Source organism: Passer montanus, unplaced genomic scaffold (genome assembly GCF_014805655.1).
Source record: "Passer montanus isolate IOZ18808 unplaced genomic scaffold, ASM1480565v1 scaffold194, whole genome shotgun sequence".
In the NCBI taxonomy this organism is placed as follows: Eukaryota; Metazoa; Chordata; class Aves; order Passeriformes; family Passeridae; genus Passer; species Passer montanus.
This window is the reverse complement of record NW_024366525.1, coordinates 258,017-271,563: the sequence shown is the minus strand read 5'-3', so window position 1 is coordinate 271,563 and position 13,547 is coordinate 258,017. Positions and strand designations below refer to the sequence as shown.

The following is a 13,547-nucleotide window of genomic DNA, read 5'->3' as shown; positions in this document are numbered from 1 at the left end:
TTTGGATGGAAGCCTTGTTCTTCAGCGTTTGCTTACAAGGCAGTTGTGAGCTGCTGTGACCCTTTGTTCATAATTTTTAATTATAATAGCTTGGCAGAGCAGAGCAGGGAGGCAGAGTTGGAACAGCATAGTCTGCACTGGTCAGGATTGGGATGTATTAGCAGAAATTGTAGAGAAGCAGACTGAGGGACGCTGATTACAACGCTATTGAGAGTGCTTCAGGGGAGAGATGAACCTTGTGTTGGCACAGCAAAGGTGAGTTTTGCAAATGGAGCTTGCAGCATGCTGGAACTTCTGAGCACTAATATTTCAGGAGCTTGGTGAGTGCATTAGTGATATATGTAGTGTCACACAGTTTCAGCACAAGAAAGCCACGAGTGTTGAAATAATATTAGTGCAAAAGTAGGATGTCTTTTAGAATGTGAGCACAACAGCAGAATTGACTGTTCTGGCTGACAGCACTGCTGCTCTGACAGTGGGATGTAACCCAAGGACTTTTTTTTTTCCCTCAGTAAAGGACAATGAAACAAAATATGAAAATTGGTAATTTTTCCTGAATTCCTTGAGTTGTCTTTGGCTATATGTACAAAATCTAACCTTTGGCAATACAAATTGAGCCTTAATTCTTACAACTCTGCCTTGTTTCTCACCTTCCCTGTATTTCCCAGACTGTGGTGCGGGGCAGCACCGTGGAAGTGGAAGGTTACATCTCTGGGTTGCTCAATGACATCCAGAAGCTTTCTGCCATCAGCTCGAACACTCTGAGGGGCAGGAGCCCCACCAGCAGGAGAAGAGCCCAGTCCCTTGGGCTCCTGGGAGATGAGAGACCCCCAGACATGTACCTTCAGAGTCCTGAAGGAGACTGGGCAGACAAGTATGGGAACTACCTCAACTGCAATGGTGGGTCCAAGGTGGCCCGGAGGCAAACCATGTGGCCAGATTACAAATCCCGCCTGGAAGGGCAGTGTCATCCCAACGGGATGGTGACAAAAGCCCAGTCCCTGGGTCCGTCGGAGTTCCAGGGCGCCGATGGCAGCTGCCTGCAGCGCTCCTCTGGGCTGCCGCAGGTGCCCGCCGTGCCGGGGGAGGGCGAGACGGCACTGAAGGGCCCGGAAGAGAGCTGGCTGCAGCGACAGCCCAGCGCCAGACCCTCGGGGGAGGGCAGCCCCAGCTCCAAATCACGGGAGAACAGCCTGAAGAGGAGGCTCTTGCGCAGCGTGTTCCCCTTGTCCACCGCCTCAAGCAAGCCAGGCCCTCCCCTGCAGATCAAGGTAAGAGATATTCATTCACCGGACTGCAGTGTTGACTTTACAGTTCCAGAGGTTACATATGCAGCCAATTTAATTGCAAACATCGGGCAACCATCTGTTCTTGTTATGATTAATGTTGGAATCAAAATAGTCCTGAGCAGAGGAAATGTGTGGTCCGCCTGAGCTTCACGAGATGCTGCAAGGCACAGCTCAGGATGGCAGCCAGATCTCCAGCAGAAGGTTTGGCGGAGCTGCAGGAGCGTGGGCTGGGAAGGATGAGGGGTCTTAGTCATTACCTTCTGTGAGGTAAAGGCATAACTGCAATGCCATTCTGCTGGCCCCAAAAAGCCTTTGCCATTTGGGAAATTGCCATGATTTGCATTAGTGTATCCTTCTGCCTGTGCAAACCAGAACTAACTCGGGAGAGTGTGTTGGTTATAGCTATATCTGCCAGGCCACTACAGCAGCAGGGTTTGCATCAGCACCCACGGTGCTGTCACACAGGAAATCAGACTGTTGGATTTTGTAAAGGGTGGGACAGCTCATAGCTACAGCTCCCCCAGGAAAGCTGTCCTGAATGGATGACTCATTTCTTGTTAAGCTGAAAATCTCTGGTTCCTGGTACTGGATAGGAAATGCAGCCATTGCTTCTTTTCCATTCTGGGCTGACCCAGCATCCATCATCTGTGCACGGCTTGTATGGTGGCTTTAAAGCTGGTGCTGGGCCAGGTTGATTCCCAGCAGCTGTGAACTGTGAGGACAGTGACAGGAACCACTGTCCAAACCAACCTGACTGTTCTGAAAGGTGTTGCAGGGAGATGTCTCCAACCCAGCTTCTTGCAGTTTGCGTAAGGATCCAAGGCTTTGGGCACAGTGGGTTTCCTTTCCAAGGGCGAGGATTTTGAAAGAATGCAGTCCTTGTGTAACACAAACTGCACTTATTGCTGTCTCAGTGGCTCTGGGCTGATCTACACTGCTTCGAGGCCTGTCCCCTGGGTACCTAGAGCTGGCCACTTTTGTCTTCCCCAGAGTGTCTTTGCCATGTTCAGCACTTCTAGGAGCAGGACCAGAAGTTACCAACCAAGTGGATGTGCTTGGGAGTGTGTAAAGTCCAGCTGTCTGTCAGAGGAAAGGAATAGGGAAGACCCTTAAGACTAATCTGTCTCCTACTCCAGTGAGGGATCTGTGCCATCCCTGATAATTGTTTATCTAAGATGTTCTTACCAGCCTCTGATGATGAAAACTTGGGTCTCCTGCTCTAATGGAGCTGATGATGTGTAAGAAGTATGTAATTGCAGATGAAAGGGACAGGGATATAACTGAATCATGGAATCCCAGACTGGTTTGGGTTGGTAGAGACATCAGTGTCCATCGGGTTCCACTAGACCAGGCTGCTCCAACGTGGTCTTGAACACTTCCAGAGATGGAGCATCCACCACTTGGCTGGGTAGCTGGCTGAAATGGGAAGGTGGTGCCTTGAAAAGCACCATGGTAAGTTTGAGTGCACCTTCCTTATGAAGGGAAAGAGTGGAAGAGCCAGTGACACCTCAAAATGTCCCAAGACCTAAAACATGTACATGGGGACCGTCAGATTATAGGAGCAGGAAATAAGACTTAGATGTGGTTAAGCAAACCTGTGTGAGCTTGCATGCATGTTGTGTGCCCTTATGCATGCTCTGGGTTATGTAAAACGTGGGTTTTTTTCTCTCTCCTGAGACAAAACAAGATTTGGGAAGTAAATTCTGTGTTGCTGTGAGCATGTTAGCACAGGACTGCAGGGGTGGAGCTGGTGTATGGGGAGGAAGGAGCTCCTGACAGGCAGTTGTGTTTGTGCTGTGCCCTGATGCTGCTAAATCGTGTTTTCCAGGGCCTCTCTGTGTGTGAGGCTTATGCAGATTCTGCTCTTGACAAAAATCCTTGATTAAAACCCAAAGTGCATAGAATTAAATCCTACACAATTATTCCCTGTCTGAGACAGGGAAAATGAGTGCTCTTGTAAAAAATTCTTGATTGGCAGTTTTCAGTTCCCATGCCCATATTATTAACTTTATTAATAATCTCTCTGAATTGTGAGAGAGAAAAAGCTTTTTGCTTTGAAGTTTCTATTTTGCCCTGTAATATAAATGATGGGCTCTTTCTGAAGTTGCTTCTTTGACAGATCTACTATTATTTTGCATATATTTATATACATATACTATGTATATTTTACATATACATATGTACGTATATAATGTATTTTGTACCCCACCTGCTAAGTGTTGTTGATTTTAATTAGTCAGCATTTCCAGGGTGAGTATTAGCACGACAATATTTATCCTTCCTGGCATGGGAATGCATATCCTGAAGCCACATTCCCACAGGCTGTGATCTTACTACATCTACACTAAATAGGGTTGGGCCTGCTTGTCATTTGAGTGGGAGGTCTCAAAAAACCTCGAGCATTGCTAATCCAAATTCACAGCAGGTCAGTTTTAAGCCAGTGAGGTGGCAGGTGGCTCTGTGTAGCTGGAGTCTCACGTTGGCTGCCTCCAGCTGTCCTGGTGCCTGGTGCTTTTCCCAAAGTGGAGAGCTAATTCCATGCCTGATCGACAGGAATGCTCTGCAGGTACCAGTGGAAAGTGCAGAGAGTGTTTTCAGTAGGCAGAGTGTAATTACCCAAAGGGAATTAGGCCAAGACTTCAAAGTGATTTACAGCCTTGGCATGAATCCCCTTTCCTTTTATACAAAGGAAGATCAGAGGCATGGAGGGATAAAGGATTTTCAAATTCTCTGCAGCACAGGTTGCCCCTGATTTTTGGTGGCAAGGTTGGAATGCTTTTTAGCAGCTGGGGTTTTTTTCTGTGGGTTTTGTGTCTTGGTGGTTTTTTAAAAGCATGTTCCCTTTAAACTGCCTCAATTTGGAGGCCACTAAAGCGTAGCACCCATTCCCTAAGGGATTCTTGAAGATCTGCATCTAAGGAGATCTTCATCCAAGCCATGTGTTGGGCAGACCTGGAGACAAGAACCTGAAGCTCTTGATTCCAGTCTGCTCCAAGGTGTGTTAGGGCAGAGTGGGATGACACAGAACTGATTCCTCACCTCTCTGCTTGTTAATTCAACCATTAATTTGTTTCTTCTCTCCCTTTGTTCTTCTTAAAGCCTAATGCTTTCTTCAAGTCCCAGCAGTGGGGTTCCCCCCTCAGCCCTGCAGCCAAAGCCCAGTCTCTCCCTCCAGACCAGCCTGCCTCCGAGTTCCCCAGGATGATATCCGAAGCTGGGACCCCCCAGAAGTCCCCAACAGCAGAGAAGGCCGTGGCAGTGCCACCAGGCCGGCCCTCCCCAGCAGGGTCCCCCAGGAACCGGCAGACCCAGACCAGTTCCAGCAACCTCCACCTGCCCCAGGACTCTGCTGGGAAGGGGCAGCCAGCCAGCGAGGACCCTGTGGTTGTGACTCACGAGCAATTCAAGGCTGCCCTCAGGATGGTTGTGGACCAGGGAGATCCCAGGGCATTGCTGGAGAATTACATCAAGATTGGGGAAGGCTCCACAGGAATCGTGTGCATCGCTCGGGAGAAGCACTCGGGGCGCCAGGTGGCCGTGAAAATGATGGATCTGAGGAAGCAGCAGCGCCGGGAGCTCCTCTTCAATGAGGTGAGGGTGCTGAAGACAGGGGGATTCTACTATCTGCAGAATCTGTTGAACAATCAGTGTGGCAGAGGAAAGGGAAGAGTGGGATCATCTTCCTTTTAGTAGTGTTATGCTCATAGCAATAACAACTATTGCTGGGGGGATGGAGGCTCTGCACTGTAGTTACAGGGCTGTGTGTGCTTACTTGGTTGGATAAGATGAAGTTGGTGAGTGATTTTGTGGTGGTCACTTGTCCACTGTGGTTTTACAGGTGGTGATAATGAGGGACTATCAACACGTCAACGTCGTGGAGATGTACAAGAGCTACCTTGTGGGAGAGGAGCTCTGGGTGCTGATGGAGTTCCTGCAGGGAGGAGCCCTCACAGACATTGTGTCTCAGATCAGGTATAAAGCAAAATCCCAGACATCAACGTGGGAGAGCAAGGACAGCAGAATGGGGATTTCTGGGACAAATTGGTTCCCTCAGAGATCTTGTGTTTGCAGTGCCCTAAAACTACCACAAGTTTATAACTGCTACCCGTTTTGAATATGCGATATTACTTCTGATGTAGAAGGGACTACTTTAAAGTACTGATCCATTAGATACCCACTAGTAATCTCCTTGATGACCTTCCCTGTAAAACACACTGCTCATAAAAAGTGTTTACTGTATCTGTTGAATCCTGGCCAGGACCTTCATTGAATAAGTATTAAAGAAATAGTTTTCCGTGGTGCAACCTTAGCCACAAATTCAACCTCACTACCTCCTCTGGAGAAGTGCAGCAGAGCCTTGAGATCTGGACTCCTTCCCAAATTTCATTGCCTAAAGATAGCAACTACTGGACACTCTCCTAAATTTGTTTCCTTATCTACACTGCTTCATATTCAGTAGTACCCAAAGCATTTCTGTAGGGCAAATAAGTTGTTCTCAGGTGGCCTCTGGTCCTTCTCAGAAGGTGTTCTGATGATGCAGTTATGGTGATTGTGTCTTACCCATGACTCTGGAGCACCTTCCTCCTGCTTCAGAGCCATCCTGCAAGGCTGGAAACTGGGACAGGGAATGCCAGTGGAAAGGGTGACAAAGAAAGTGTGTAGGATGAGAGTTTCTTTTTGGAAGATTCAGGATCTTAACTGGATTGCAGTTAGGCAGTATTGCTAGCACTAATTGTATTCAGTTATTAAAAATTCCTAGTATACCTTTAGTTCACACACGTGCTTTGCCTAGGTCCTGTGGTGGGTTTAAGGCATGTACCTTACTCTGCTTGGTGGCATGTGTCTTTAAGGCATGTATCTTGCTCTATTGGGTTCTGAGTTTTGGAAGTACAATTTTGACAGGCATCAAGAGCCACATGTCCTCTGTAGCCTCCACAACCCCACCTGGAAGAAGTATCCTGGAGATACTTACGTGGGCAGGCCCTTCCAGAATTGAGTTCAGAGGCATTTTAGGGTCTGCAAGCCAACATTTAATCCTGAGGAGTGCTCAGTTACAGCTTACAGGGCAAATGAAACTCTTGTAGCTCTTGGCTAGTACTGAATTACAGATAAAGAGTGATGAAGAGGTTTATGAAGGGTCTGTGTATTTATATCCACCAGTGAGACCTCAGCCTAGGTTTGTTTTAAGAAGCTGCCTTTGAACCTGTTAATGAATGTTTGGGGTTTTTTTTCCTCATGATGGAACAAGGATCTGTTGTAACAGTAACATTTATCAGAAATAAGCTGCAAACCTTTATCAGTTTTTCCCAGGAAGAAAAATGCCATCATTGCAGCCATTAAACTTTTGCTGAGGGGGATAAGTGATTTACATCTCCAGGAGTGAGGTAATCCTCCAGTAATCTGTTTTACAGTGTGCAGTCACTTGACTGAAACCAAATTCCTTACGTGACAGGGCGAAAGTGCACCTCTTGTGATTTTCTGGAACCACAGGGCTTTCAGGTGTATCAGCTCAGGCACTATGAAAGGAAAAGCACTGTTCCTAAAGGCACTGGGTTCTGTGCTGGGAAGTCCCACATGTAGCCTTTGTCCCTCTCCCTTTTCAGGTTAAATCATAAAGGCAGAAGTAGCCCCCTGACACCCTTCAGATTTAATTGCCATCAGTGTGCCACAGTGCAGCTACAGCCTTGTAGCTGTCCTGGTTTGGAACAGGAAGGTATGGGATGCCAAACAAGCAGCACAAGTGTAGATTTCTCAGCTGATAGTGTAGGAATTGTTATGGATTTAGAAGGTATTGTTCACTGCACAGTTCTGCTTTCTGAATGCTTTCTTCTCCTTAGGCTCACTTGCAGATCCAAATTTGAGGACATTTCATTTCTGTCCTCAACCAGGGGTTGTTCAGAACAACTACTAGAGACAGGCTGAGAATCCACAGTACTCAAATTGGGTACTTCAGCTATTCTTTGAAATAATTTACTTCTAGCACTGCTCAGTGTAAACATGCAGAGCTGTCACTGGTACAGGATACAGGAAAGAATTTTTATTTCTACCATTTTCACTCAGTTGTGAAGATTTTTGTGATGCTATTCTAAACAGCAGCAGCTTCTAAAGAGGGGGTTCTTGGGGCTCATATTCCATGTGCTAACAGTGGTAGAAATCAGTAGTGTCTTCTCTGCTTGTAGCCTGTGCTGCCTTTAGTTAGGTGTGAGTGTACCCCAAGTGTCTGCAGGAAACACCTAAAGGATCCCTATACTTGCTGTCAAATTATGCTTTTGGATGTTTTGTGGATACAGTTGCACAATAAGCCTTGTGAATAATGTCTTTACTGTATTTGCTTAAAAAAAGCTGTCTCACCAGTTCCTGCAGCACCTTGGCATCAAGCAGCACTGCTGCCTGTCAGAACTGCTTGAAACAGCATCTTGCAGAATGAGTTTCGGTACAGAATTTGAAGTGCAATTTCTCAGTATTAAACCTATGAAAACTTAAAAGCTGTCAACCATCAAGTAAAAAAATGTTTTCCTCAGTAACAGACATGGAAGAATGGTGAAGGCAAGATGGTGATTGTCATGGGGAACCAAAGTGTCTGTGTTTAAACCCCTGTGCCCCTGTGAAGGAGCACTGTGCTCTGCACAGTTTAAGTCCCCTGTCTCTAATTGCAGGCTGAACGAGGAGCAGATTGCCACAGTGTGTGAGTCGGTGCTGCAGGCTCTGTCCTATCTCCACTCCCAGGGGGTCATTCACCGAGACATCAAGAGCGACTCCATTCTTCTGACGTTGGATGGCAGGGTATGTTTCCTCAGACAAATTGTTTCCTGTCTTCTGCTGCTGTAGCCTTTGTCTCTTACTTCCTTTCTGTTTCCAATCCCTTGTTTTCCCCTCATCCTCTTACTCTCTTTTTCATCTTTGTCTGTGGTGTTTCCCTCTGGGTTGTTTAAGGCTTATTTTCAAGATTGGTTGCTTTTCTCTTGGTACAGGTCAAACTCTCTGATTTTGGCTTCTGTGCTCAGATCAGTAAAGATGTACCTAAAAGAAAATCCCTGGTGGGTACTCCTTATTGGATGGCTCCAGAAGTCATTGCAAGGATACCATACACTACTGAGGTAAGGGACCGCTTCCCTAATAGCAGGAGAGCAAGTAATATTCTGAAGTGTCATGGGAAAATAACTATTGGCTTTTCTAGCAAGTCTCTAGATTCTATTTAGAAAATAAACCCAACTATGACTACACCTTTGATGGTGACGACATCAGTATTTCCTAAATCAGTAGAAAACCAGATTGTTCTGCTTCTAGGAACAAGGCATCAACTTTTTTTATTTTTACACATAAAGTTTGGCCCAGACTTGTATCTGCTGTGGGCAGATGTGAGCAAGGAGCAGCCTGTGACATTATAGGGATCAGTAAATCAATTCCATAAAGGAATGGAGGGGAGATGTGAGCTCTGAGAGGCTCACCTCCGAGAAAGCAGACATGAGAACTCTGGAGTTCTGGGCAGGTGGCAGTAGCCTGACTAGTTTTGTTTACCAACCAGCCAGATACAAGCAGTTACTTGCACACTTTTACATGTTGCAACACCAGCATGGCTCAGTTCTGGGTGCAAAATTGACTTTGTTAGGCTCCTGTAAGGAGCCCAAAAGCATTAAGGGCATCAGTGTTGGACTCTCTTGGTACCATTTGTCATGGGTGTGGCATTGTGGTCTTTGTGAAAGCAACAAAATAAGGACGGATTCCTCTGGAGTGTGTGTATTGATGTGACATTGTCTCCCACAGGTAGATATCTGGTCCCTGGGGATCATGGTGATAGAGATGGTAGATGGAGAACCCCCCTACTTCAGTGATTCTCCAGTCCAGGCAATGAAGAGACTCCGTGACAGCCCTCCTCCCAAACTGAAAAACTTCCACAGGGTGAGCGTGCTGCCAAACACTTGTAAGCCTGATGGTTATCATGGGCAAATATCTGTATCAGCTGTTCCCAGTGCAGCTGGCTGTGGAAATGGTCTTGCTAGGACCTGTTTCTTGGGGAACAGCTTTGGCCTCGGGGTCTCAGTGGCTGCAAGCTGCTGCTGACAGCTGGTGGCTGCTTTAGGAAACAGCCCTGGCAGTGTGAGGGTACCTGGGCATAAATGGAGAGTGCAGGTCAGAGCTGCTTCAGGTGGACCCAGCAGTTCCCAGCTTACTGATATTGAGTAGCTTGTCTTCCCGGCAAGGGAACAGGAGGATCCCTGCTCTTAGGAGTTTTCAGCTTCATTGCCTTCAGTACTACAAAGGATGCATTATGGTCAGAGCAGGAGAGCTCAGGACAGCTGCAAACTCATGGAGACAATGCAGGAGCTCAGAAGATGAACTCAGCTCCATGGTTTCTTAGGAAAAAGAACCAGTGACATAAGAAATAGTGATCACCTTTCAGTGCCCGCTTAAAGAAGTCTTCCTTTCATTCCATGCCCAGCCTCTGAGATCAAACAGCTTCTGCAGCATCCAGAGCTACCCAGCCTTTCCAATTAATCAGAGCATCTGCAGCTGCTAAAACTGAATTATTTAAGAGAGTAGACTGCTGAACTAACAGCACACACTCCAGCATCAACAGCTGTTCTCTCCTTTTTGCCTTTGCAGCACTAATGAAAATTTCACGGTCACATTCTGGACCTGGTGCTTGCCCTTCTTGGGCAGTGTGAAACCATCCTGGTCTGGGTCACACCTTCCTTGGTGACATGGGCATTCCACAGGCTGTGACAGCCAGAGCTGGTTACTGTCTTGCTCTGCTCCACTTTGTACTGGGAAGCAGCCTGGCTTCCAGCAGACCTCTGATTTACAGGCTGGTGAGCATCCTCTCCAGTGTCCTGCTGGAGTGCAGCTCCAGCTGTGGATCCAGCCCTCCATTCAGGTGTTTTGGTGCCAATTCATGGCTCACTGTGGTCAGTGACTGCAATTCTGGGGGCAGCAGGTTAAAGGGATGCCACCTAGGATAATCCCTGCTGGATTGCTAAAGCATGGGCAGATTTATACACAGGGATACAGGCTGGATCCTGGCACTTGTCCTGAGCTGTGCGGTGCCTTCTCCAGCAATTCCAAGCAAAGTCATCCAGAGTTCTCCTGAGATGAGCAATATCTCAGTGTGAACAGTATTTCAGGATCTACTAAGGGAACCAGAGCTGGGGAAATGCCCGCAGTCTCAACTGGATGTAATTATCAGCATTAAAATAAATAAATCTATGTCAATATCATTTTTTAAAATTCCATTTTAATGATGCAGAGGATTAAATGAGCCCAGAGATGTGCAGGGTCATGAAGTAGTGCTTGGGGCTGGCTACTACCAGGCTTTTACACATCTTCCAAAGGACAAACCTGTGAGGTCATTCAGCTTGTTGGTACTGGTGCTGCAGCTTCATCTTCTTGTACCATTAGCATGAGGGTCTTTCAGGCTCTCAGAGCCTAGGGGAGAACTCTAACTAGCTTTCCATAATCTGTGACCAGTAAAAGAATGGATTGATGCTCCCTTCCCACCCAAGTGATGTGCCCAGGTAGCAGGATTCCTGCAGAGTTTTTCAGCTGAAATCCAGGAAAGTTTAAGTAACAAAGTGGGAAGCAGAAGTAACCCAAATGGAAGGATGTGGCAGGCACTCTTAGCTTAATTGACTGTATCCCATTCAAAAGAAAGCAACCTAAGGGTAGTGCCTAGCAGTAACAGAAAGTTATGTCCATAGCATAAAACGCATTTGACCTGTGTCACATTGCTGGAAAAACAGGGATACAGATTGGGAATGTGCAAGATCTTTGTAACCACACCCACCTTGGCAGCCTGGTGTTGCATGAGCTGTGCCTGGTCCCTTTGCGGGGTTGACTTGGTTGGTTGCTTTTTCACAGACCTCCCCAGTTCTGAGAGACTTCTTGGAGAGGATGTTGACACGGGATCCACTGGAAAGAGCAACGGCACAAGAACTCCTGGATCACCCCTTTTTGCTCCAGACAGGACTTCCAGAGTGCTTGGTGCCCCTTATCCAACAGTACAGGAAGCGCACCTCCACCTGCTGACTTTATAGGAGGGGAAACTCTAGGGAAAAGGAATGTTTATAAAAAAATATATAGAAAAAAAGTAAGAGCCCAGGCAGTCTCGACCTGTGAATGGTGCTTGGAACTTGCCAGTGATTGTTTTGGAGGACAAATGTGAATCCTGTCCATACATCCTCAGCCTTCTGTGGCTTCTCCTTTGCTGAAGACAATCAATACAGACTAGACCTGAGTGAGACCAAGCCTGTCTCAAGGATAAAGCGGGTATTCCATGGCTTGTGGATCACTGCTGCCGAAGGATGGCATTCGAAAGTGGAGTGTGAAGTTATGTTTCTGAATGTTGTGGGTTTCTGCACACCCAGGCTGCTGACTACTGAGCTGGAACCATATTTCCCACTTAGAAATGTGATCTTTGTTTTCTTCATTGTGCACTGGAGCCATGAGCTGACTCACTTTGGGGCACAGACCCCTTTAAACTCTCAATGCACAAAGACTTTTTTTTTTTCCTCTGAGACCTTTCCACAGATTATTTTAATTTCCCTTGGTTAAATATGGACCTAGAAACCTGCACACACTTCCTTAGGGAGCAGATGTGATATGTATATACTTGTTTCTAAGTGGCTCTCTTGCATCAACATGCTTCTCTTTTGCTGCAGAATGTGTATGGTTTAGTGGTCAATCTTGAATCCATTTCATGATTTTAAACTTTTGGAGGGGGAAACCCTTGGATGAAGACCAGGTGCTCTTACCACCAGGATCTTATGGTTAAAAATTCACCATTTGCAACACCTTGTGTGCTGGTTGGAATGCGAACAGCATGTTCCTATGGCTTGCTTTTCCAGGCCTTTCTCCCTGGAGAGGCTGAGAAGTGCTGCCCTGGAGCATTTATTGGGTAGCATTTTGGGGATGCTGTAGGAGACCAAATGGAAATATTTGAGCTATCCTGCATATCCCAGGATTGATTTTTGTGTTTGTGTGCTGCTGTCTGGCTATTGGTCTGCCCTTCCCCATCAGCCCTTTACATCTGGAAGGTTTCTGGTTGTTTGAACAGTTCTTTCAGTTATTTTGACGTAGTTTTAGGTATTTTGTATGCTGCACTCTCTGATCAGTGAGATCCTCAACATAATTGGACTCTAGGTCGGGATTAACATTGTACAGTGATGGTGTGTGTTGTTGTGAGGTCTCAAGAATATATTTGTAGATGTGGAGCTGGGATCTTGTTTTGAAACTCCAGATACCAAGATTTTGGACTTTTAGTTATTCTCAGGACAGTCCTGCTGTCTCAGAAACTGACCTCAGAACTGGGTTTTCTTCAGAAGATGTTCATAACCTCTGTCCTCTGCTATTTGCTCCAGCTACAGATCCTGCTTCAAAATTGAAGCTGTGGTTGATTACTTGAAGTAATTTGGGATGGAATTCATCTGCACTGCTGCCAGCCATCAAAGGGCAGGCACCCAGTCTGCAGAACGTGTAGGTTGGCTCTGTAGCCCATGGGGGGAGGAGCACCCCTGGGGGAACAACTCCAGAGGTGGTTCATCCCCTTGGTTCAGACACCTGCTGAAGGACAAAATCACTCTCTCTCTCACCCGTGGCAGGTAGAGAGGTCATATGGGGTTTCTGTAGACTGGATGTCTAAGATTAGGCTGATGGAGTTGGTTGAAATTAATTCATTAAGCTCCTTCTTAGCTGCACTGGAAAATTTTTGATGTAAAATGTTTCTGTATTCCAGATATATTGCTTTTTTTTAATGCAAAAATAGCAGGGCTTGGAAAAGATTTATAATTTGAAACAAAACAGTCCTGCTCGTCTTTAGTTGTGAATCCTTTGCACTTGTGTTTTAAATTAAAGTAGCTCTTGATTTATTCATAAGCCTGTTACAGTGTTGAGGTGCTTAAAAATGTGTCTGTAGTTCAGAGATGCGAGTGTGAACATTGGAGTCTGCTCCAACTTCCCTGTTCTGTGGCTATATGGCTACTAAAACAGGAGGAGACGGCAGGAGCCTGGATCCTGAGTCCTGAAACAAATATTTCTTGGAGACAAGGATGACAGGTTTAACATTTAACACCATTTTATACTTTAGCCCAAATCTGACTAAATACAGTGAGGGAAGGCCCTGAAAAAATTCCATTCAAGTATCTTATAAAATTTTAAAATCTCATTACCATATTTGTGAGGAATGCAGAAAGGATCCATCTTCTGTGCAGTGTAGAATTCAATTCCTGCTTTTCATGTTTCTCTCTTTTACAGTTCATGCACGGC

General features: G+C 46.2%; 1 protein-coding gene across 5 annotated transcripts in view; it reads left to right on the top strand.

Moving 5' to 3' along the window:
• PAK6 (p21 (RAC1) activated kinase 6) overlaps positions 1-13,157 on the top strand; it is a 41,915-nt gene extending 28,758 nt beyond the window's left edge. For all 5 annotated transcript variants that reach the window (XM_039706575.1, XM_039706573.1, XM_039706574.1 and 2 more), the window contains 7 exons: positions 669-1,271; positions 4,389-4,880; positions 5,128-5,261; positions 7,946-8,072; positions 8,261-8,386; positions 9,054-9,188; positions 11,145-13,157. In XM_039706575.1, the coding sequence (XP_039562509.1) occupies positions 669-1,271; positions 4,389-4,880; positions 5,128-5,261; positions 7,946-8,072; positions 8,261-8,386; positions 9,054-9,188; positions 11,145-11,312 (1,785 nt within the window). In that variant the 3' untranslated portion in view covers positions 11,313-13,157. The remainder of the gene's footprint in view (positions 1-668; positions 1,272-4,388; positions 4,881-5,127; positions 5,262-7,945; positions 8,073-8,260; positions 8,387-9,053; positions 9,189-11,144) is intronic.
• The last annotated feature ends 390 nt before the right edge of the window (positions 13,158-13,547 follow it).